The sequence below is a fragment of the Callithrix jacchus genome, chromosome 22, assembly GCF_049354715.1.
Source record: "Callithrix jacchus isolate 240 chromosome 22, calJac240_pri, whole genome shotgun sequence".
Taxonomy (NCBI): Eukaryota; Metazoa; Chordata; class Mammalia; order Primates; family Cebidae; genus Callithrix; species Callithrix jacchus.
The window spans coordinates 34,140,612-34,165,492 of record NC_133523.1 but is presented as its reverse complement, the minus strand read 5'-3'; the positions used below and the strand labels follow the sequence as shown (position 1 = coordinate 34,165,492).

Sequence of the window (24,881 nt, the reverse complement as noted above, 5' to 3'; positions counted from 1 at the left end):
CCCGGCCCTCACCCCTCCACCACTCAGTGCCATGCTGGTCCCTGCTGGCCCACAGCACGAAGCCAGGTCCTCCCCATACCTGTTTCCCATTGTGGGTGACAGAGGAGAGGATGGTGCGTAGCGTCTTGACCCCCATGGCGATGTCCAGGAGATGAGCAGCAAAGAAGAAGTTGTTGTAGTGTCCCAAGAGGGACATCACCATATACCAGCCCAGGTACAGGAAGGACTGTGGGCACACAGGGCCAGGGATCAGGGGGCAGGCAGGGACACACAAGGAGCACTCTGGAGGGCACGGACCACTTGGGAGAGTCAGCTGTGCCCTGGGGGTCGGGTGCCAGCTCTGGTTGGGGAGTACATGGAGGATCAGGGCATCCTGGGTGAGAAGGCATCCTGGGAGAGATGGGAGCCCCCAGGATGCAGAGGAGAAAATCTGGGAATCCAAGGGCACTCTGAGGGAGTCAAAGGATGTTTTGGGCCGGGTATGGTGGCTCCTGCCTGTTAATCCCAGTGCTTTGGGAGGCTGAGGTAGGAGTATCACTTGAGGTCAGGAGTTCAAGACCAGAGGATAGAAAGACTTCCTCATCTCTTTCTCTGTCTTTTTTTTTGACATGGAGTCTCTCTCTGTCACCCAGGCTGGAGTGCAATGGCGCAATCTTGGCCCACTGCAACCTCTGCCTCCCGGGTTCAAGCGAAGGAGGCTAAGCCTGCCATAGCCTCCTGTGTAGCTGGGACCACAGGTGTGCGTCACCACACCCAGTTAATTTTTGTATTTTTGGTACAGATGGGGTTTCACCATGATGGCCAGGTTGGTCTCTAACTGATGGCCTCAAGTGATCTGCCCACCCAGGTCTCCCAACCCAAAGTGCTGGGATTACAGTCCTGAGCCACCACGCCTGGCCACTTTTTGTTTTTTTTTTTAGAGACAGGGTCTCACTCTGCTGTCTGGGCTGAAGTGCAGTGGTGCACACACAGCTCACTGAGACCTCTGCCTCCAGGGTTCAAGCCATCTCCCCAGCACAGCCCGTTAGGTAGCTGGAAGTACAGGTGTGCACCACCACACCTGGCTAATTTTTGTATTGATAGGGTTTCACCGTGTTGCCCAGGCTGGTCTCAAACATTTGAGCTCAAGCAATCTATATCTTCGTTGGCCTCCGAAAGTGCTGGGATTACAGGCATGAGCCACTGTGCCTGGCTGCCCAGCTAATTTTTTTTTTTTAAGACAGATTCTCATTCTGTCGCCCAGGCTGGAGCACAGTGGCATGATCTCGGCTCACTGCAGCCTCCATCTCCCAGAGTCAAGCCATTCTCTTGCTGCAGCCTCCTGAGTAGCTGGAAACACAGGCACCTGCCACCACGCCCAGCACCAGGCTTGTCTCCAACTCCTGTCCTGAAGTGACCTGCCCACCTCGGCCTCCTAAAGCGTTGGGAATATAGGCGTGAGCCACCACACCCAGCCCCAGCTAATTTGTAAACTTTTTGTAGAGACAGGATCTCACTATATTGCCCAGGCTGGTCTCGAACTCTGGACTCCAGCGATCCACCAGCCTTGGCCTCTAAAACTGCCGGATTACAGGTGTGAGCCATGACACCCGATCCCAGCTATTTTTGAAAATAAAAAAAATAATAAGATATTTGAGGGGATAAGGAGCCTGTGTGGGTCAAAATGTACCTTAGAGTCACAGGAGTTATTCTGTGGTCAGGAACACCCGGAGTTGGGAACCCTCCTAACACCTCACCCCTGCAGACCCCCTCCCCAACCTGCGGGCTGCTGCTCACGTTGTCTGTGAAGATGACCCCGAACTTCCAGATCTGGTACTTGACATCGATGGACATGATCCTGTGGGAGGAGATGCCTGAGCGTCAGACCCCCGTCACCTCGCCCGCATGACCCAGGCCTGTGCAGGGGCGTCCTGGGCTCACCAGGTCAGCAGCCCTGGTGGGGGGTTCGGCTTGCGCTCATTGTGGGCCGTGATCTCCAGTGTGGCCAGGTCCATGCCCAGTAGCTCTGCAATCCGCTCCCTCCCGTAGATGTCCCCATGTTTGTCCAGGACCTGCACAAGAGAGCGTCAGGCTGTGTAGACAGGGCTGGAATCTGGGTGTGTGTCATGGCCTGCAAGGGGGTTCTGGGGACACTCTGAGTGAGAAATGGGGGTGCATTTTTTTTTGAAATGGAGTCTCCCTCTGTTGCCCAGGTTAGAGTACACTGTCACCATCTTGGCTCACTGCAACCTCCACCTCTGCCGGGTTCAAGTGATTCTCCTACCTCTGCCTCCCAAGTAGCTGGGATTACAGGTGCCCACCATCACACCCGGCTAATTTTTGTACTTTTAGGAGAGGCAGGGTTTCACTCTGTTGGCCAGGCTGGTTTTGAACACCTGACCCCTGACCTTGTGATCTGCCCGCCTTGGTCTTCCAAAGTGCTGCGATTACAGGCGTGAGCCACCCCAGGTTTCTGAAACTGTTCCTGGCACACAATAGGTGCTCTGTAAACATGAGTGAATGAATTATAGTAACAGCCAACATAACTACTGTTTTCCTATATGCCAGATACTTCTCATGTAGTATAATACAACAACCCTGTATGGCTGGATTATTACCCCTCTTTGAGTATGAGGCACAGAAAGGTCAATAAGCCAGAAGTAGAAAAGCAGGCAACTGACCAGGTGAGGTGGCTCACAGTCTGTAATCCTGGCACTTTGGGAGGCCCAGGCAGGCGGATCACCTGAGGTCAGGAGTTCAAGCCCAGCCTCGCCCACATGGTGAAACAAACCTCATCTCTACTAGAAATACAAAAATTAGCCAGGCATGGTGGCAGGCGCCTGTAATCCCAGCTACTTGGGAGGCTGAGGCAGGCGAATCGCTTGAACTCGGGAGGTGGAGGTTGCAGTGAGCTGACATCGCGCCACTGCACTCCAGCCTGGGAGACAGAGCAAGACTCCATCTCAAAGGAAAAAAAAGAAAAGAAAAGCAGGCAATCTGTTCCAGAGTGTTTGTGCTTAAGACAGTATAGCTAACTTCCTCTCTCTCAGCTAGTATTTCTTTTTTTGGAGACACAGTCTTACACTGTCACCGAGGCTGGAGTGCAATGGTATGATCTTGGCTCACAGCAGCCTCTGCCTCCTGGGTTCAAGCGATTCTCCTGCCTCAGCCTCTCAAGTAGCTGGGATTACAGGCACCCAGCTAATTTCTGTTTTTAGTAGACATGGGGTTTTGCCATGTTGTCCAGGCTGGTCTCAAACTCCTGACCTCAAGTGTTCTGCCCACCTCAGCCTCCCAACATGCTGGGATTACAGGCATGAGCCACTGCACCCGGCCTAAAGCAGTTTTTCTTAAGTACTCACTCTGTGTCAGGCGTTATGCTATGCATTTTTATTTTTTGTTATTATTATCATGTGTTTTTTTTTTGAGATGAGGTCACACTGTCACCCAGGCTGGAGTGCAATGGTGCAGTCTTGGCTCAGTGCTACCTCCACCTCCTAGGTTAACCGATCCTCCCACCTCAGCCTCCCGAGTAGCTGGGACCGCATGTGCCACAACGCCCGGCTAATTTTTTATATTTTGGTAGACATGGGATTTTGCCATGTTGCCCAGGTTGGTCTCAAACTCCTGAGCTCAAGTGTTCTGCGTGCCTAGGCCTCCCAAAGTGCTGGGATTATAGGCGTGAGCCACCAAACCTGGCCTGGATGCTCCGCCCTTTCTGTGTGCCCATTCAAGAGAGGGATGTGTGCTTACTATGCCCATCTCCCTATGGGGAAACTGAGGTGCTACTCAGAGAAGCAAAACCTCTTGCCCAAGGCCACACACCAAGCAAGTGCTTGGCTGGCCTGTGATGGCCTGGTGGCAGGCAGGGACCCGGTGCATCCATGTCCTCTCACCTTGCGCTTGACAAACTTGTCCCAGTAGTTGCTGGGGAAAGACCTGCCGAGAGACAGAGAGACAGAGACAGAGACAGAGACAGAGATGGGGTGGGGAGGTTAGGGCCAGAGGAACTGGAGTGGGTTGAAACTCCACTGCTTTTTTTTGAGATGGAGTCACTCTGTCACCCAGGCTGGAGTGCAGTGGTGCGATCTTGGCTCACTGCAACCTCTGCCTCCTGGTTCAAGCGAGTCTCCTGCCTCAGCCTCCCGAGTAGCTGGGACTACAGGCACGTGCCACCATGCCCAGCTAACTTTTGTATTTTAGTAGAGATGGGGTTTCACCATGTTGGGAAGGTTGGTCTCACACTCCTGACCTCAAGTGATCCTCCCGCCTTGACCTCCCAAAGTGCTGGGATTACAGGTGTGAACCACTGTGTCTGGCTCCACTGCTTTTCTTATAGGAACCTTGAACAGTGGGGACCCCACTGCCATCTTTGCTGGACCCCCGATGAGGCAGAGAATTTGCATTCAGAACCAGATGTGCAAAAGAGACCTCAGAATGGCACTCCAGTAAAGAGGCTTTGGCATGGTGTCAGGGTTGGGGGGAGTCCAAACCAGCAGCCTGACCCGGCCAACTCCAGGGGAAATATCTGTTTTCTCACACTGATTGATTTCATTTAATTCATTTAATTTCATGATTCTGGTCCTTTATTTACCAGTTTTCCAAGTGGCAAATGTATGCCCTAACATCCTCAAATATGGCCAGTGAGTTTTGTTTTTTGAGAAAGTGGAGTGACGATTATGAATTCAGAGATTTGCAATCCTTCGAAGGGCTTCAATTCATTGCCCTTCCAATTCCTATTCATTTTGTTGTGTTTTGTTTTTTGTTCCCCCTCCCAAGACATAAGGTCTTGCTCTGTCACTTGGCTGAAGGACAGTGGTGTAATCATAGCTCACTGCAGCCTGGAACTCCTGGGCTCACGTGATCCTCCTGCCTCAGCCTCCCAAATAGCTAGGACTACATGCATAGCTAACTTTTTAGTTTTTTTTTTTTTTTAAGATAGAGGTCTCCCCATGTTGCCCATGCTGGTCTTGAACTCCTGGGCACAAGGGATCCTCCTGCCTCAGCATCCCAGAGTTCTGAGATTACAGGCGTGAGCCACTGAGCATGGTCCCTAAGGCTCTACTGATTTCTTTTCTTTTTGTTTCGTCGTTTGTTTTTTAGATGGAGTCTCACTGTCCCCTGGAGTGCAGAGGTGCGATCTCGGCTCACTGCAACCTCCACCTCCCAGGTTTAAGTCATTCTCGTGCCTCAGCCTCCTGAGTAGCTGGGACTACAGGCGCCTGCCACCATGCCTGGCTAATTTCTGTATTTTTAGTAGAGGTGGGGTTTCAACCATGTTGGCCAGGCTGCTCTTGATCTCTGGACTTCAAGTGATCTGCCCACCTTGGTGTCCCAAGTGCTGGGATTACAGACGTGAGCCACTGCCTCCAACCATGTTTTTTATTTTGCACTCTTTGCACCTTAGTAAGAATCATACCTAGGTACAGGGTTTAAAACACAGGTTCCTGGGCTCACACCCCAGAGTCACTGAGCAGGAACCTCCAGGGCCCCGGTCTAGGAATCTCTGTGCCATCCGCACCCAGACACTGTAATGCATGGGAAATGTGCCCCTTTTATGGAGAGGAAGACTAAGGCATGAGGGGAATAAGGCAGGGCCTACAGGGTCCTCCAACCCTAGGGTTTTTTTTTTTTTGTTTTTTGAGATGGAGTCTCTCTCTGTTGCCAGGCTGGAGTGCAGTGGCAGGATCTCAGCTCACTGCAAGCTCCGCCTCCCTGGTCCAAGAGATTCCCCTGCCTCAGCCTCCCGAGTAGCTGGTTCTACAGGAGTGTGCCACTGTGGCCGGCTAATTTTTTGTATCTTAGTAGAGATGGGGATTCACCATGGTGGCCAGGCTGGTCTCCAAATCCTGACCTCGTGATCCACCCCCCTCGGCCTCCCAAAGTGTTGGGGTTACAAGCGTGAGCCACTGCACTCAGCCTGAAACCCCAGTTTTTTGAGGTCCCGGCTTAGACTGGGTGGAAACCCAGGTCCCCTCCTGCTGCCACCCTGAGGTCAGGGCTGGGTCCTTACGGTGTGTTGAGCACCAGGCGGTCCCACTGCCCCTTCACGTCATCGTCCTCTGGCTGCTCTGTGATGTAGAGGCCGTCAAACTCCAGCTTCCGGGCCAGCTCCTTCTCCCGCTTAAAGATCACCAGGGGCACCTGGATAGTGGGAGGCGGTCACGGGAGGGTGTCAGGCACCTTGGTTGGACCACAGCCTCAGGAGAAGCAACGAGATCTTGCTGGAGTCTGTGTGTGACCCCACAGAAGAGCTTTCCCAGTGATAAGGGTAGAAATGAGGAGGTCCAGGCAGAGGGCCCAGGACTGGGATAGGGAGCAGAGGCAGAGGGGTCAGGGCTGGGGTGGGGGAGGCACAGACAGGGGTATCAGGGCTGGGATGTGGGGGCAGAGATAGAGGGGTGAGGGCTGGGATAGGGGGCAGAGATAGAGGGGTGAGGGCTGGGATGGGGGCATAGACAGAGGGGTCGGGGTTGGGATGGGGGAGGCACAGACAGGGGTGTCAGGGCTGGGATATAGGGGCAGAGATAGAGGGGTTAGGGCCAGGATGCAGGGCAGAGACTCGGGTCAGTCAGGGCTGGCACTGGGGGGAACAGGCAGAGGGATCAGGGCCAGGATGTGAGAACAGGGAAGCTGTGGGAGCCCAGAAGTGGTGCCCGATGCCACCTGGGGCTTCCCAAGGGAGGGAGGTCTGAACTCAGAACTTAAGGATTAATAAAACATGTGGAAGGAGGTGGAAGCAGGGCAAAACATTGCAGGCAGAGGGAACAGCATGTACAAAAGTTTTAGTACTTGATTCTTTACTGTTCATCCAATAGTAAAGAATCAAGACAGCGGCCCAGGACCCGGTTCCTCAGCTGTGAGCTATGTCAGTTCCCAATGTGAGTATTGTGCTTGCTGGTGACCCCAATCCTTTACCCGGTTCCCCAGCTCTCACCCCAAACCCGAGCCCCCTGTGTCCCACCCCCTGTGAGGGCCCCCAGCCCCAGCCAGTGCCCCAACACCACCCCCACCCCCACCCAGCCAATAAGCCCTTGCCCTAGAACCATGGCCATGCCCACCTTGAGACAGTTATAGCCAATGATGCAGAGAAAGGCCACCAGTGTGTGCAGGAGACTCAGACACCGCAGGGCGGGCTCCATGTAGCCCGTGCTCTCCTCCAGGAAGTAATACACCATGCTCTCATCCTCATCGCCCTCTGCCTCCTCTCCGGCCCCCAAGCCCCAGCCAGAGCCGCCACCAGAGCCTGCACCTGACACATCCCCAGCGGCTGAGCCCTCCATGTCATCCTCCCCTGGCGGAGAGTCTGAGACCTGAAATGGGAGCAGAGATCCATCTGTGGGGCTGCCACACCCAAAACCCACTCACAATATTAACAGCCTCTATTCCTGAGATTGGACTTGGGCCGTACCAGATATGGTCTCGGTGTGGCTGTCAATCAAGATCGAGGGGTGGTCCCAGGACCCTAGCTAGCAAATCAGACTCTGTCCTGGGAATTAGCCTATTGAACCAAGTGACACAGAACTGAAGACAGAGTTGGTTCATCTTGATAGTGGAGCACTAAAGAGACTGCCCACTAATATTAACACTAACAAGAAAATTAGTAGCAGCTACCATTTACACAGTGCTTTTCTTTTTTTTTATTTTTTCACACAGTGCTTTTATATGCCAGGTACTAAGTGCCTTACACATACTCATCTTTTTTTGGAGGGGACAGAGTTTCACTCATTGCCCAATCTCTGCTCACTGCAACCTCTGCCTCCCAGGTTGAAGGATCCTCCTGCCTCAGCCTCCCACGTACCTTGGATTACAGGTGCCCACCACCAAGCCCGGCTAAATTTTTTGTATTTTTTTTTTTTTTTTTTGAGACGGAGTTTCACTCTTGTTACCCAGACTGGAGTGCAATGGCATGATATCGGCTCACTGCAACCTCTGCCTTCTGGGTTCAAGCAATTCTCCTGCCTCAGCCTCCCAAGTAGCTGGAACTACAGGCGTGCACCACCATGCCCAGCTAATTTTTGTATTTTTAGTAGAGACAGGGTTTTACCTTGTTGACCAGGATGGTCTCGATCTCTTGACCTCATGATCCACCCGCCTCGGCCTCCCAAAGTGCTGAGATTACAGGCGTGACCCACCGTGCCCGGCCTCAATTTTTTGTATTTTTAGTAGAGACAGGGTTTGACCACACCAGCCACACTGGTCTTGAACTCCTGACCTCATGTGATACACCTACTGTGGCCTCCCAAATTGCTGGGATTGTAGGTGTGAGCCACCACATCTGGCCTCATCCTCTTTCTTTATTATTATTTGTTGAGACAGAATTTCACTCTTGTTGCCCAGGCTGGAGTGCTGTGGCACGATCTCAGCTCACTGCAACCTCCACCCCTCCTGGAATCAAGTGATTCTCTTGCCTCAGTCTCTTGAGTAGCTGGGATTACAGGCACACTCCACCATGACTGGCTAATTTTTGTATTTTTAGTAGAGATGGGATTTTACCATGTTGGCCCTGCTGGTCTCGAACTCCCAACCTCAGGTGATCCACCCGCCTCGGCCTCCCGAAGTGCTGGGATTACAGGCGTGAGCCACCACACCTGGCGCCTCATCCTCTTTCAATCCCACAGCTCTAAGAAGTATCTCATTTTACAGGAGAGGCAGTTGGGGCACAAAGGCATTAAGCAACTTGCCTAACCTCACGCGGCCAGTGGGCGGTGAGCAGGACTGGGGCCCACAGAGGCCATGCTCCAATCTCTCTAGTCTACCTTACCGCCCTGTTATTTCGACCCCTGGCAAGACCCCAAAGGTCCCTCTGTCCTTCAGGAGGCCTGGTTCTTAGCCCTTTCCTTTCATTCTGTGAGCGGCCCATTTCTTCCTCCCCGCAAACTTCTGTTTAGCTTACGTGAAAGCAAAGATGCTTATCGGAATCAGTGGGTATTGCCGAGAGCTGAGGGCCTGGACCCAGGTGCACAGAACTGGCCCATGGCGGAGCTGAGCCGGGAACTCAGCTCCTGCTGCTGCTCTAGCTCCCACAGGCACTCAGGCGTCTGTCCCAGATGGATGCAGGCACCCCCTACTCAACCCCACGGAGGGCGGTCCCAGGATCCAAGTGTCCGGTCTGAACCCTCCTAAGGACCCTGAGCCCAATGCCTTGTCCCTTCACTGGAGGAACCCAGAAAGCCTGACAGATGCCTCCCATCCCATGGCCCGGATAAGGGCCTGACCCTCCCCGCCCTTCAGGACCAGCACCTTATAAAACAGCAAGATGAAGTTGATGGCAAATGCCAAGAAGAGGGCAAGGAACCTCAGGGTGTAAAAGTTCCGGGACAGGTAATTCTGAGAGAGAAAGGAGAGAGAAAGAGAGAGCACTCACAGATCAGCCTCTTCCCCGGAGAACTCATCCCATCATTAACCCACAATCAAAGCACCTGGGCTCCCAACAGCTGTTCTCACAACCTTCTGTCTATCATCTATCTATCTATCTATCTATCTATCTATCTATCTATCTATCTATCATCTATCTATCTATCATCTATCTATCTATCATTTTTTTTTTTTTTTTGAGACGGAGTTTCGCTCTTGTTACCCAGGCTGGAGTGCAATGGCGTGATCTCGGCTCACCGCAACCTCCGCCTCCTGGGTTCAGGCAATTCTCCTGCCTCAGCCTCCTGAGTAGCTGGGATTACAGGCATGCGCCACCGTGCCCAGCTAAGTTTTTGTATCTTTAGTAGAGACGGGCTTTCACCATGCCGACCAGGATGGTCTCAATCTCTTGACCTGGTGATCCACCCGCCTCAGCCTCCCAAAGTGCTGGGATTATAGGCGTAAGCCACCATACCTGGCTTCTATCTATCTTTGAGACAGGGTTTCACTGTGTTGTCCATGCTGGAGTGCAGTGGTGCCATCTCCGCTCACTGCAAATGCCACCTCCTGGGTTCAAATTCTCATGCCTCAGCTGGGATTACAGGCATGCACCACCATGCCCAGTTTATTTTTGTATTTTTAGTAGAGACAGGGTTTTCACATTAGCCAGGATGTTCTCAAACTCCTAACCTCAGGTGATCCACCCACCTCGGCCTCCCAGAGTACTGGGATTACAAGCCTGAGCTACCGCACCTGCCCCGACCTTCTACTGGGGTAAGAGTTTTATTTGCATAAACTTGTTCTCACCACAGCCCTGTGAAGTGGGCACTACTGTTAGGCGCACTTTGCAGATGAGGAAACTGAGGCTCAGGGAAGCGGTGTCTTGCTCAAGGTAACACAGCCAAGGAGTGGTAGAGCTGGGTTTTGAACACGGTCAGAGTCCAAGCTCCCAGCCTCTTGGCCATGCTGCTTTCTGAGTGAGGTCACCCTGTCTGCTTTACACAAGATGGAAGGGAGCTTTTTCTTTGAGTCAAGATCTCACTGTCACCCAGGCTGGAGTGCAGTGGCGCAACCATAGCTCACTGCAGCCTCAAACTCGTGTGCTCAAGCGATCCTCCCGCCTCAGCCTCCTGAACAGCTGGGACCACAGGCATGTGTCACCACACCAGCTAATTAAAAAAAAGTTTTGCCTCCTCTGGGCGCATTGCCTTAGGGTTGCCCTGCTCTGCAAGGAGCAGTAATTAGAAAAAAAAAAAAAGATTAAAAAAAACTATTTTGTAGAGACAGGGGTCTCCCTATGTTGCCCAGGCTTGTCTCAAACTCCTGGGCTCAAGGAATCCTCCCACCTCAGCCTTCCAAAGTACTGGAATTACAGTCATGAGCCCCCTTGCCTGGCAGGGAACATCTTCCATCTCTACCTCTTTCTCTCCACCTTTCCCTCCGTCCCTCAATCTTCCCACAAATTCTCAAGGAACCACCTTCATTCCACATGATTCCCTCACTGCCCTCCGCCTCTTTTTTTTATTTTTTTGAGAGAGAGCTTTGCTCTGTCACTCAGGCTGGAGTGCAGTGGAGCGATCTCGGCTCACTGCAACTTCTGCCACTTGGGTTCAAGCAATTCTCTTGCTTCAGCCTCTTGAGTAGCTGGGATTACAGGCATGCACCACTATGTATTGTATTTTTAGTAAAGATGAGATTTCACTATGTTGGCCAGGCTGGTCTCAAACTCCTGATCTCAGGTGATCTGCCCACCTCGGCCTCCCAAAGTGCTGGGATTACAGGCGTGAGCCACCATGCCCAGCCTCCCTTACCACCTCCTATCAGGCCAGGCCTGGACAGGAGACAGGACGGAGGGAGCCCGGGGGCTTGCCTCCAAACACCCACCCTCCTTCCTGGCCTGGATGAGATGAGCATTTCCCCAGCCACTGGGAGAGCTCAGACCTCCACAGCAGCACTGGGGCTGAGTAGGGTCTGAGACTCTAAGGGCTGACAGCCAAGAAACAGGCCACGGTGGGCAGCCTTATTGAATGTAGCTCTGGATAGAGGGTGGAGATGGAAGTGTGGGTGGGTGGCCCCCATGAAAAAGGTGTGGAGGTGGGAATAAGGATTGTGAGCAGGGAGGGGACAAGGAACCAAGGGAGGGCCGCCTGAAAATGCCACCCTGTCCCCAGGTCTGGGGATGCCTCTGCCCTCTCCCCAGCTAGGGTTTTTCTTGGAGATGAACTTCAACAGTGAATGCAAGAACAGGGTGAGCAGGAGAGGGGGGCACCAGAGGTGGGGTCCCCAGAGAGAAGGTTCAGGTGCCCTGGCTGGATCCTCACCAAGAACTTCACCCTCTGCACCTCCAGTTCTCCCCAGAATTCGCCCCCAGCTTCCTCCTTCTTTGGAGGGGGTGGGGGAGGTGCTTGCTTCTTGGAGGGCTCTGGTGGGGGCTCGGGAACTTCTTCCTTCTCCCCATTCTCGGCACTGCAGGGCAGGACAGAGAGAGGTCAGAAGGTGCCTGGGCAGGCAATGCATGAGTTCATTCATTCAGAACCATTCATTCATTCAGAACTGGGGGCCTGCTCCGTGCCTGGCTCAGGTTTGCATGGTGCTGTGTACATGGGGTGATGAGATCATCTCAGGACCTGCCCTTATGAGGCTCCAGTCCAATGTGGGAGACAGGCAGTGACAGTGACACCAGGCAGTGATAGCCCAGAGTGGTCAGGGTTGGGATGCAGGAAGCTTGGGGGGTTGTGGCAACCTGGAGGAGACACATCCTTAGCTTAGGAGGGGGTCAGGTGTCCTGGAGAATGGAAAAAATGAGAAAGACTCAGAGTAGGCATGGAGGCCTGTGTTCCAGGCAGAATGAATGGCACACAGAAAGGCCTGGTGACCAGATGGAGCATTCATTTTTCTATTTTTTTTTTTTTTTTTTTGAGATAGGGTCTTGCTCTGTCACCCAGGCTGGGGTGCAATGCTGTGATCAGGGATCATTGCAGCCTCCACCTCCAGGGGTCAAGTGATCCTCCCATCTCAGCCTCCCCATGACTGGGACTACAGACAAATACTGCCATGCTTGGCTAATTTTTTTTTTTTTTTTTTTTTTGAAAAGACGGAGTTTCACTCTTGTTACCCCGGCTGGAATGCAATGGCGCGATCTCGGCTCACCGCAACCTCTGCCTCCTGGGTTCAGGCAATTCTCCTGCCTCAGCCTCCTGAGTATCTGGGATTGCAGGCACACGCCACCATGCCCAGCTAATTTTTTGTATTTTTAGTAGAGACGGGGTTTCACCATGTTGACCAGGATGGTCTTGATCTCTTGACTTCGTGATCCACCTGCCTCAGCCTCCCAAAGTGCTGGGATTATGGGCTTGAGCCACCGTGCCCGGCCACTTGGCTAATTTTTAATTTTTTTTTTATGTTGCCTGGGCAGGAGCATTTATTTCTTGAGTCTTTCTCTCGGGGCCCCTCCTCTGTGCATGAGTCTGGGCGGGGTGTTGCTGAGGACACAGGGTGGTCAAGACGGCCTCAGGGAGACTCTTGAGGCTCCTGGTCTAGGAGGGAGGCAGTGATAGGGGCCCAAAGGCCACTCACTCGGCTTTCTCCGGCTCCGGTTCCGGTTCCGGTTCGGGTTCTGACTCTGGCGGGAGTTCCTCCTCCACTCCATCCACCTAGAGGCAGGGCGAGCATCAGGGCTGAGTCCGCACCCTAAGAGCTCCTCAGGGCCGCCCGCCTGCTCTCCTCTCCTTTCTCTCTGATTTCTCCTGGGTAATGGAAGTTTTCCACTTGCCCCCACCAGGAGGAGGCAGATTATGATTCCCATTTTACAGAGGGGAAACTGAGGCTCATCGAGGAGGGCCCCTTGCTCAAAGTTCTGCGCAGGATTGGGCTCCAAGTGCAGCTCTTCTTGTCCCCCAGGGCTTCCCACCTCCTTGACCTCTGCAACCTACCAAGGCATTCCCAGCACCAAGGGCCTGAGGATGTTAGGGGACCCTGCCTCCATGGGCGACTTCATTCCCACAACCTGTGTCTCCGAGGGTCTTTTCTTAGTGCTCCTGACCCTGCCTCGGGACTTTTTTTTTAGTCTTGGTCTCCCCCCCCCTTTCTTTTTTTGAGACAGAGCCTCACTCTGTCGCCCAGGCTGGAGGGCAGTGGCGCTATCTCAGCTCACTGCAATCTCAGGCTCCCGGATTCAAGAGATTCTCCTGTCTCAGCGTCCCGAGTAGCTGGGAATACAGGCATGTGCCACCACTCCCGGCTAATTTTTGTATTTTTAGTAGAGACGGGGTTTCGCCATGTTGGCCAGGCTGGTCTCAAATTCCTGATCTCAGGTGATCGGCCCGCCTCGGCTTCCCAAAGTGCTGGGATCACAGGTGTGAGCCACAGTGTGGGGCTTAGTCTTGGTCTTTCTTGCCCTTTCATTTGGTCCCTGGGTTTCTTACTCTCTCGGCTCTCCAGTTATCATTTTCTCTACCTCTTTTGGGCTCAGGGCTCTGCCCGGCCCTTTCTCCAGGTCTCCATCTCTGAGTCTCTCTCCCTGTGCGTCTGTGTATCCCTCTGTCTCTGAGCGTCTCTCTTGCCGGGTGCCCGCTCTGTCCCCGTGCGCGTCCTCCGTGGGTGCGCCCTGCGTGTGCCTGTCCCCCTCACCAGTTCTCTCCTCTCAGTGTGTGTCTCCACTCAGCCAGGCTCACTTCCTCCCTCCGATCCCCCATCTCTCTCCAAAATCCCGAAGTCCCCGCCTGCGCTCTCACCCCCAGCTTTCTCTTGAGGATGGGAGAGCCCTCAGGCGTGGGCGGCTCCGCAGGCGTCGTGTCTCCCATGTCTCCGAGACCACCAGCCCCTTCGGGCCGGAAGGGGCCCCCGTCGGTCACGGCCACCGCCCTGTCGGCACCCCCGGGCCCGGCCTCGTGCGCCGCCTCCTCCTCGTCCCCAGCGCCTTCCTCGGCGTCTCCCGCGCCCTCGCCCGCACCCTCGCCGTCTGCGTCCCCGCCGGGCCCGGCCGGCTGCTCGCCGTGCACCTCGTCGCTGGTGGGGTCGGGCATGCCCGCCAAGAGCTCGGTCACCGTCACCTTCTTGGCGCCCTCCACCAGGCCGCCGCCGAACAGCGAACGCCACAGCAAGCCCAGCGCGCCCGCTGCTGCCCCCGCGCCCGCGGACCCCGCGCGCGTCACGGTCGCCCAGAGCAGCGTCGCCACAGCGGTGGCCGCCTCGCGGGCCGTGAGCCGCCGTAGCCGCCGCACGCGCCGCCGCAGGCTGCGGTAGCTGAGGCCGCGCAGGGCCCGGCCCGCGGCCGCCGCCACCCGCGCCGTAGCCCCTGCAGCCGCCGTGGCCGCCGCGCCCTCGGGCCCCGCAGCGCCCTCCTCCGCGCCCTCCGTGCCCGCCTCCGCCGCGGCCTCGTCCTCGTCGGTCTCCGGCTCGCCCTCGGGCTCCGAGATCTGCGCAGCGATCTGCATCTCGAAGATGGTGTCCTCGCAGAAGCTCACGAAGAGCTCCATCTTCTCGGCCTCGCCGCCCTCGTTCACCACGTCGAAGATGAACTGGCGCTTGGACTCCTTCACCTGCAGCGCGGGGCGGCGGAGGAAACGGGGGGCGCCGTCAGCGGGGGCTCGGACAGCAGCGACAGCGCAGTGGCAGCTACCGGGGTCACCGCGGCAGGAGCTGTTCTAAATGCATTGTTGTTTTGTTTTTGAGACAGGGTCAGGCCGGGCGCGGTGGCTCCGGCCTGTAATCCCAGCACTTTGGGAGGCCGTGGCGGGCGAATCACTTGAGGTCAGGAGTTTGAGACCAGCCTGCCCAACACGGTGAAACCCCGTCTCTACTAAAAATACAAAAATTAGGCGGGTGTGGTGGGCGCCTGTAATCCCAGCTTCTTGGGATTACACATCCCAAAATGCCTTGGGAGGCACACCATGCCTGTAATCTCAGCTACTTGGGAGACTAAGACAAGGAGAATCACTTGAACCCGGGAGGCAGAGGTTGCAGTAAGCCTAGATCGTGCCATTGTACTCTAGGCCGGGTGACAAGAGCAAAACTCCATCTCAAAAACAAAACAAAACATGCCATATAGTGTTCCGTGTTATTATACTGCCCCACGGGTGCTCTGAAGCCACATGGGCATACGTGCATGCCTGAGGAGCAGGGGAAAGTGGAGTGGGAAGGGGTGAGCAGGAGGAAGCAGGTGTCTGGAGAAATAGCACTAACGGAAAGAGTGCATGTGGGGAGCACGCGGGGGAAGTGTCCAACCACGAGAGGCTCAGTGTGCTCAGTGGGCGTAGGTGCATGGGGTAGGCGTGTGAGGGCCTGGGACTTATGGGGGGACAGGAGGAGTATGAGTGTGGGAGGAGCCTGCAGTTATGCAGCGCGTGAGTGTGCGAGGCAGACGTGAGTGTGTGAGGGGGAGCCAAGAGCCCAGAACATGAGGACAGGGCTCTGAGTAGGACATGAGCCCGTGTGCATGAGCTGGTGTCCCCTGAGGAGACATATGAAGGGCCCAGTCCTGAAGGAGGTGATAGGTGTGCAAACCTCCTGAGCTATGAGTGGCAGACAAGGTGGGGTGTGCAGGTGCCTGGGGGCATCTCAGAAACCAAAAGCAAGTGTGCGTGCAAGAGAATGAGGTGAGGGTGTGTCAGGGCCGTGTGGGGAGTGCGAGGGAATGGGGAGGGGAACCATATGCCAGCTAGGTGTGCCAGCTGTGCTGGGGACATGCCGGGACCACGAGTGTACCCTTGGGGCAACTGAGTGTGTAAGGGATGTTCAAGCATTTGTGGGCTGGGCATAGGAGGAGCTGGATAGGGCACATCAGGTTAGAGAGTAGGTCTGGGGGCTCTTGTGGGCAAGCCTGAGACCATGGCCCAAGTGTTTGTGGGTGAGCATGGTGGTCCCAGAGCTACAGTAAGGGCAAGTGGGCAGTGAATGAGTGAGGCATGCCAGGGCTCTGGGAGGGCTCACTGGCATCCTCAGGGTGTGTATGCAAGAGGTGCGTGCCCACAATAAGTGGGGGTGCACATCGCGTGCTAGGACTTCAGAAGGCATCTGGGGACACAAGTGATAACTGGTGAAGGGTGGGTCAGCATGCCAGGGCACCCCGGAGACCCCAAGGCGAGTGTGTCTAAGAGCGAGCATGAGCAGGCCAGGACCAAGAGACAGCACACCGAGTGGGGGCAGCTGGGAGGGTAAGCAAGGGATGTGTCACCATGCGGGTTCAAGGAGGTGAGAATGTGGGTGGGGCTGCATCACGGCTGTAAGGGCCTGCCAGAGCTCCCAGGGTGCACGTGCAAGGGGAAGGGATGGCGTGTGAGCAGCCACAGTGAGGACACACCCACCCTGCTTCATACCCAAGGGGTGTGCATCCTCTCGTGGGCCAAGTCCGCAAGAAGTGGCCAGGGGGAGCCAGGGATGGCCAAGGGCGGAGCCAGGGATGGCCAAGGGCACAGCCAGGCAAAATGTGTACAAAAGGGTGGGAGTGGGTTTGCCAGAGCAGGGCAGATAGGCGAGGCACGCACAGTCCGCTGTGGGGTCCGAAAGTGCAAGAAGCGAGCACCTGCATGCCTGAAGCCCCAGGAGGTGAGCATGCACGCATGTAGGTCCCCCGACCTGGGGCATCTCCCACTGGGCGCGGTTGGTCTCTGAGATCTCGAAGTAGATGCGCTCGATGCGGCGCGAGGCACCCATGATCTCGATGCGGCCCAGGTAGGGGCGGAAGTACTCGAGGATGCTCTCGGCCAGCTCCAGGAAGTTGTGCAGGCGTGGGTCATGCGGCACATGCTCCGACAGGTTGGTCAGCAGCACCGCCACGTTGAAGCCGATGTCGCGGGCTGGTTCCTGGAAGCGGTTGGCGAACTCCTCGCAGTTGATCATCTCGTTCTCATCTGCTTCGGAGCACGAAAGCAGGAACTGGATCTCTGGACCGCTGAACTGCTTCTGGCTGTCCATGGCCTGGGGGCGGGCAGAGAGGTCAATGGGGTGGCCTGGAGAGCTTCAATTCCCTCTCTCTCTCTCTTTTAGACAAGGTTTCGGTGTGTCGCCCAGGCTGGAGTGCAGTGATGCAATCACAGCTCACCACAGCCTCAACACATCCCCCCTCGCCCTCATCCTGATGCCTGGGCTTAAGTGCCCAGCCTTCAGAGTAGCTGGGACTACAGATACACACCACTACACCTAATTTTTTTTTTTTTTTTTTTGTAGAGATAGTGTCTCCCTATGTTACCAATGCTGGTCTTGAATTGCTGGGCTCAAGGGATCCTCCCACCTCAGCCTCACAAAGTGCTGGGATTATAAGTGTGAGCCACCATGCCCGGCTGAAACTTGCTTTTTTGTTTTTTGAGATGGAGTTTCACTCTTGTCTCCCAGGCTGAAGTGCAGTGACATGGTCTCAGCTCACTGCAACCTCCACCTCCCAGGTTCAAGCAATTCTCCTGCCTCAGCCTCCTGAGTAGCTGGGATCACAGGTGCTCGACACCATGCCCTGCTAATTTTTTGTATTTTTAGTGAGATAGGGGTTTCATCATGTTGGCTAGGCTGGTCTTGAACTCCTGACCTCAGGTGATCCACCCGCCTCGGCCTCCTAAAGTGCAGGGGTTGCAGGCGTTGAGATACCGTGCCCGGCCATAAGACTCTTTATCTGTTATCCTGCTGATGGAAATGTAGGTTGCTTCCAGATTTTTTTTTTCCTGAGACAGTGTCTCACTCTGTCACCCAGGCTGGAGAGCAGTGGCGCAATCTCAGCTCATTGCAGCCTCTACCTCCCAGGGTCAAGTGAGTCTCGTGCCTCAGCCTCCTGAGTAGCTGGGACTATAGGTACATGCCACTGTGCCTGGCAAAGTTTTTCTGTAGAGATGGGGTTTTGCCATGTTGCCCAGGCTGGTCTCGAACTCCTGAGCTCAGGTGATTTACCTACCCTCTTCCACCTCCCAAATGCTGGGATTACAGACATAAATCACCAGGTTCACCTACAAATTTTTTAACTTTACAGACATCATGTTCCTTGAACATTCTTGTGCTGATTGCCCATGAATTTTTGCAAGAGGTTCTCTAGAGCAGCGTTTAATATTTTTTTTCCTTTAGTAAAAGGCAAAAGATTTATATGATTTGAAGAGAAACCAGAATATGTTAATGTACTTTTTTTTTTTTTTGAGATGGAGTCTGACTCTGTCGCCCAGGCTGGAGTGCAGTGATGTGATCTCCACTCACTGCAACCTCTGCCTCCCGGGTTCAGGTGATTCTCCTGCCTCAGCCTCCCGAGTAGCTGGGATTACAGGTTCGTGCCTCCACACCCGGCTAACTTTTTTTTGTATTTTTAGTAGAGATGAGGTTTCTCCATGTTGGTTAGGCTGGTCTCGAACTCCTGACCTCAGGTGATCCGCCCACCTCAGCTTCCCAAAGTGCTGGGATTACAGGCGTGAGTCACTGCGCCCAGCTCGTTAAATGTTCTTGACTGCACTCACAGTAAGAATACATTTTACAATGTGAATCAAAAAAAAAAAAAAAAAAAAAAAAAAAAAAAAGGCCAGGCACAGTGGCTCACACCTGTAATCCCAGCACTTTGGGAGGCTGAGGTGGGCGGATCACCTGAGGTCAGGAGTTCGAGACCAGCCTGACCAACATGGAGAAACACCATCTCTACTAAAAATACAAAACTAGTAGACAAGAAAACCAATCTCCTAGTTGGCTAAAAATAAAAAATAAAAATAAAGTTAGCCAGGCGTGGTGGCGCATGCCTGTAATCCCAGCTACTTGGGAGGCTGAAGCAGAAGAATCTCTTGAACCAGGGAGGTGGAGGTTGCAGTGAGCCAAGATCGCGCCATTGCACTCCAGCTTTGGCGATAGAGCGAAACTCCATCTCAAAAAAAGAAAAGAAGAGGTTTCATGACACAATTCTGACTTTTGCTGTGCAGCACACTCTGCAACGTTCTGTTTTATTTCTAAAGATACTGGTCACAAGTTACGTGTTGCTAAATTAATTTCATTACCTACAGATGGGCTGCAATATGCAGTGTGAGAAATGTTGCTCTTGGGTATGAACAGAGCAAAACTTTCTGGCTCTCAAAACTGCTTTGTAAAAACCCCAAAACTTTGCAAAATGTTTTCTAAATGAGTAACATGCTTTGCAAATCATGAAGTGCTCTAGAAACCACAGAGCATGGAGACATCATCACACCGGAACTCCTCACCTTCTGCCCTTGCCTCGTTGGCCTGCCTCCTCCTCTATCACGAGGAAGGTGATAGTGTCTGTCTCAAAAACCCACCTCAGACTGGGCCTAGTGGCTCACGCCCATAATCCCAGCACTTTGGGAGGCCAAAGCAGGTGAATCACCCGAGGTCAGGAGTTTGAGACCAGCCTGGACAACATGTGAAATGTTGTCTCTAATAAAAATACAAGGGGGAGGACTCAAGATGGCGCTGTGAGAACAACCCAGGATTGGAGCTCTCATTGAATCCGCAAAGAGGGACATGGATGAATCTGGAGAACGTCATCCTCAGCAAACTGACACAAGAACAGAAAATGAAACACCGCATATTCTCACTCATAGGCAGGTGATGAAAAATGAGAACACATGGACACAGAAAGGGGAGTACTAAACACTGGGGTCTATTGTGGGGAAAAGGGGAGGGCCAGTGGGAGGGGGAGGTGGGGAGGGATAGCCTGGGGAGAAATGCCAGATGTGGGTGAAGGGGAGAAGGAAAGAAAAGCACACTGCCATGTGTGTTCCTACGCAACTGTCTTACATGCTCTGCTCAGGTACCCCAAAACCTAAAATCCAATAAAAAAAAATAAATAAAAATACAAAAATTAGGGTGGCAGGTGCCTGTCATCCCAGCTACTTTGGAGGCTGAGACAGGAGAATGGCTTGAACCTGGGAGGTGGAGGTTGCAATGAGCTGAGATTGTGCCACTGCACTCCAGCCTGGGCAACAAGGGTAAGACCCTGTCTTAAAAAACAAGAAAGAAAGAAAAGAAAAGAAAAAAGAAAAATAAGAAAAAAAAAAGCCCACCTCTCCACAGGGACCTGGGACATTGTCACCTCCATTCACTCCTAGACTCTGCTCTTGTGATTTGCTGATCTCCCTTTGTCATCATTCATTTGCCCATCCCTTTCATTCATTCATCCATTTATTTAGTACCTGGCCATAATAAATCTAAAAAATGATCAGTTTTCAACATTTTTTTCACAATAAGTCTCTCATTGGATAGTGCTGTCCTAGTCGTAGAGTTTCCCATAGTCTGGACTTTTATGGTGTCATTTCCTGTGTGCCTCTATCCCCCGTGTTTCCTAAGTGGGACTCCATTGGAGAAGTTCAAGCAGATTCAGGTTTGGGTGTGAGGAGTTTTTTTGGCCAGAACCTTCCTATGTGGGGCTGTTTACCTCCACCAGGAGGCACCTCCTTTCGAGATGCCAGCAGCTGTTTCTGCTCAATGCCCAGACACAGCCATTCATTAGTGATTGCAAAATGGTGATAGTCTCATTTCTTTTTCTTTTTGAGATGGATGGAATCTCACTCTGTCACCCAGGCTGGAGTGCAGTGGCACACTCTTGGTTCACTGTAACCTCTGCCTCCCGGGTTCAAGCGATTCTGCCTCAGCCTCCCAAGTAGCTGGGATTACAGGCACCCACCATCATACCTGGTTAATTTCTGTATTTTTACTAGAGATGGGGTTTCACCATGTTGGTCAGGTTGGTCTTGAACTCCTGACTTCAGGTGATCCACCCACCTCAGCCTCCCAAAGTGCTGGGATTCCAGGCATAAGCCACTGTTCCCAGCCTCTTAGATTCCATGATGCTTCCTTAACTTGACAAATGAGTGTGAGCACCTACTGTGTGTCAGGCACTGTCCTAGTCCTGAAGGTACAGCAGTGAACAAGACAGAGAGCCCACTGTGGGAGCTGACAGTCCAGTGGGAAGGGGCAGATGCAAATAACGAAATACACAAAGTAATTGCATGTTATATCTGTGGTCTGAAGGGCGTGGGAGTAAGCAGGCTGTGGTGAGCCCTGTGAACCGGCTGGTGGAGGAAGGCCTTCTGCAGGAGGGGACAGTGAAGCTGAGAGTTGAAAGATACCATATGAATCAGGGAAGTTGTGCTGTCCAAGGCAAAGGGGATAGCAAATGGAAAGGCTGAAAAATGGGGACAAGAGGGACAAAGAGCAGCCTGGGCAACATGGCGAAACCCCATCCCTAGAAAAAATACAAAAATTAGCCAGGCATGGTGGCGCATGCCTGAAGTCCCAGCTAATTGGGAGGCTGAGACAGGAGAATCACTTGAACCCGGGAAGGGGAGCCTGCTGTGAGCCGAGATCGCACCATTGCATTCCAGCCTGGGCGACAAGAGCAAAATTCTGTCTCAAAAAACAAATACATAAAATAAAAATACAAAAATTAGCTGGGCACGGTGGTGCATGCCTATAATCCCAGCACTTTGGGTGGCTGAGGAGGGTGGATTGCTTGAGCGCAGGAGTTTGAGACCAGCCTGGGCAACATGGGGAGACCCCAACTATAAAAATAAATGAGTAAGTAAATAAATAAGACTGATTCCATGTTGAAATGATATCTTGAATGTACTAGATTATGTATAGTGTTTCATCTCACTTTTTTTTTTTTAGATGGAGTCTCACACTGTTGCCAGGCTGGAGTGCAGTGGTGTGATCTCACTGCAACCTCTGCCTCCCGGGTTCAAGCAATTCTCCTGCCTCAGCCTCCCAAGCAGCTGGGATTACAGACACCCACCACTACGCCCGGCTAATTTTTTTGTATTTTTAGTACAGACAGGGTTTCACTATTTTGGCCAAGCTGTTCTCAAACTTCTGACCTTGTGATCCACCCACGTAGGCCTCCCAAAGTGCTGGGATTACAGATATGAGCCACTGTGCCTGGCCTCATCTTCCTTTTTTTTTTGAGACAGGGTCTTGCTCTGTTGCCCAGGTTGAAGTGGAGTGCGGTGGTGTGTTCTGGACTCACCGCAACCTCAATGCCTCGGTCCTCCCACCTCAGCCTCCCAAGTAGCTGGGACTATGTGCCACCATACTCGGCTAATTTTTTGTATTTTTAGTAGAGACAGGGCTTTGCCATGTTGCCCAGGCTTTTCTTGAACACCTGGGCTCAAGCAATCCACCCTCTCGGACCTCCCAAAGTGCTGGGATTACAGGTGTGAGCCACCGTGTCTGGCCAAGACCATATTTTATGACAGCATTTATATGCAGTGTTCAGAATAGGCAAATCTATAGAGGCAGAAAGTAGACCAGTGGTTCCCAGGGGCTGGGGTGGGGGAAATGGGAAGTGACTGCTGACGGGTCTGGGGTTCCTTTGCGGGACGATTAAAATGTTCTACAATTAGATTGCAACGATGGCTTCACAGTTCTGTGAACACACTATAAATCGCTGAACCGTACATTTTAAATGGGTGGACTTTACGTATGTACATTCTATTTCAATCAAGACGTTTGAAAAAGGGAGTGTTTTGGCTGGGCGTTGTGGCTCACGCCTATAATCCCAGCACTTTGGGAGGCCAACGTGGGTGGATTACGAGGTCAAGAGATCGAGACCATCCTGGTCAACATGGTGAAACCCCGTCTCTACTAAAAATACAAAAAATTAGCTGGGCATGGTGGCGCACGCCTATAGTCCCAGCTATTCCAGAGGCTGAGGCAGGAGAATTGCTTGAACCCAGGAGGCGGAGGTTGCGGTGAGCCGTGATGGCGCCATTGCAATCCAGCCTGGGAAACAAGAGCAAAACTCCGTCTCAAAAAAAAAAAAGAAAGAAAAGAAAAAAAAAGCAAAAGGCAGTGTTTTAGATAAGAGACAAATTAAAAAACATTTGCAGATAGGAAAACAATAAAGAATAACCTCAAGACTGTTGACTGACTAGGAATAAATCAGTAGCCTAAAATGTGGTTTCAGTTGTGTGAAGCGGCTCATGCCTGTAATCCCAGCATTTTGGGATGCCGAGGCAGGAGGATCCCTTGAACCCAGGAGTTCAAGACCAGCCTGGGCAACACAGGGAGACCTCATCTCTGTTAATATAATGAAAAATTTAAATAAATAAATAAAATGTGGTTTCCAACACCAGAAAGCACTTTCCAAACTATAGTTGATGTTTTGAAATCTGCAAAAACTTAATCGGTGAAGATGTGCTTTGTAAACTGTCATGAACTCGGCCAACCATGAAGACCTTGGGAAATTATAAAACAATGCTACTTTCTTTTTTGGGGGGGCCGGGATAGAATTTCGCTCTGTCACCCAGGCTGGAGTGCTGGAGTGCCCAAAGTTCTGGGATTACAGGCATGAGCCACCGAGCCTGGCCACAATGCTACATTTTTTTAATGCAAATTTTCATATGAATGGAAATGCAGGGAAAAAAACATCTGGACTTTGGGAGGCCAAGGCGAGTGGATCTCCTGAGGTCAGGAATTCAAGACCAGCCTGGCCAACATGGTGAAACCCCATCTCTACAAAACATACAAAAAATTTGCCAGGCCTGGTGGCAGGCACCTGTAATCGCAGCTACTTGGGAGGCTGAGGCAGGAGAATTGCTTGAACCTGGGAGGTGGCGGTTGCAGTGATCCCAGACATGCCATTGCACCCCAGCCTGGGCGACAGAGCAAGACTCCATTTCAAAACAACAACAACGATAAAAACCGTTTGGAGAGGTGGGAAGAGAACAGGATTGGGGATTGGGACAAAAGGTGACCTCAACAGTAGCTCTAAGTTGTTTTAGTTGTTTTTTCTTTGTTTTTTTTTTTTTTAAATTTCAGACAGAGTCTTACTCTGTTGCCCAGGCTACAGTGCAGTGGCGTGATCTCGACTCAGTGCAACCTCCACCTCCTGGGTTCAAGCAATTCTCCTGCCTGAGCCTCCCGAGTAGCCGGGACTACAGGCGCGCACCACCACGCCCGGCTAATTTTGTAATTTTTTTTTAGTAGAGACGGGGTTTCATTACAGTAGCCAGGCTGATCTCAAACTCCCGACCTCATGATCTGCCCACCGCGGCCTCCCAAAGCGCTGGGATTACAGGCGTGAGCCACCTCGCCTGGCTGTTTTTTGTTTTTTACAAGAGATATACATTCCTGTTAAGTTCATATTATCTATTTAGTTAAAAAATGTTTAAGTCACGGTCTCATTCTGTCACCTAGGCTGCAGTGGCAGGATTATGACTCACTGCAGCCTCCACCTCCCTGGCTCAAGTGATCCTCCAGCCTCAGCCTCCCAAACAGCTGGGACTACAGGCATGTACCACGCCTGGCTAATTTTTTAAGTTTTTGTAGAGACGAGGTCTTGCTATGTTGCACAGGCTATAATTAAAAATTAATAAAATATTTAAAATTATTTTATACGTAAAAATAAAATTGTCTGCATGGCCAAAATAGTACTGTAAGACAAGTCAAAAGACAAAGGACGAACTAGAAAGAGTCGGCAACTCTTGGCTGGGTGCAGTGGCCTCATGCCTGTAATCCCAGCACTTTGGGAGGCTGAGGTGAGTGGACCACCTGAGGTCAGGAGTTCGAGACCAGCCTGGCAGACATGGTGAAACGCTGTCTTTACTAAAAGTACAAAAATGACCCAGGCATGGTGG

The 24,881-nt window shown here is 52.6% G+C and overlaps 1 protein-coding gene across 6 annotated transcripts in view; it reads right to left on the bottom strand.

Annotated features, from left to right (window-relative positions):
- The window catches only part of RYR1 (ryanodine receptor 1), a 149,654-nt gene that overhangs the window by 7,421 nt on the left and 117,352 nt on the right, over positions 1-24,881 (bottom strand). For all 6 annotated transcript variants that reach the window (XM_078359289.1, XM_078359292.1, XM_078359290.1 and 3 more), the window contains 11 exons: positions 16,912-17,253; positions 14,070-14,876; positions 12,913-12,989; positions 11,658-11,802; positions 9,223-9,309; positions 7,041-7,292; positions 5,993-6,123; positions 3,876-3,918; positions 1,921-2,051; positions 1,777-1,837; positions 80-226 (listed from right to left, as the gene is read on the bottom strand). In XM_078359289.1, coding sequence (XP_078215415.1) covers positions 80-226; positions 1,777-1,837; positions 1,921-2,051; positions 3,876-3,918; positions 5,993-6,123; positions 7,041-7,292; positions 9,223-9,309; positions 11,658-11,802; positions 12,913-12,989; positions 14,070-14,876; positions 16,912-17,253 — 2,223 coding nt within the window. The remainder of the gene's footprint in view (positions 1-79; positions 227-1,776; positions 1,838-1,920; positions 2,052-3,875; positions 3,919-5,992; positions 6,124-7,040; positions 7,293-9,222; positions 9,310-11,657; positions 11,803-12,912; positions 12,990-14,069; positions 14,877-16,911; positions 17,254-24,881) is intronic.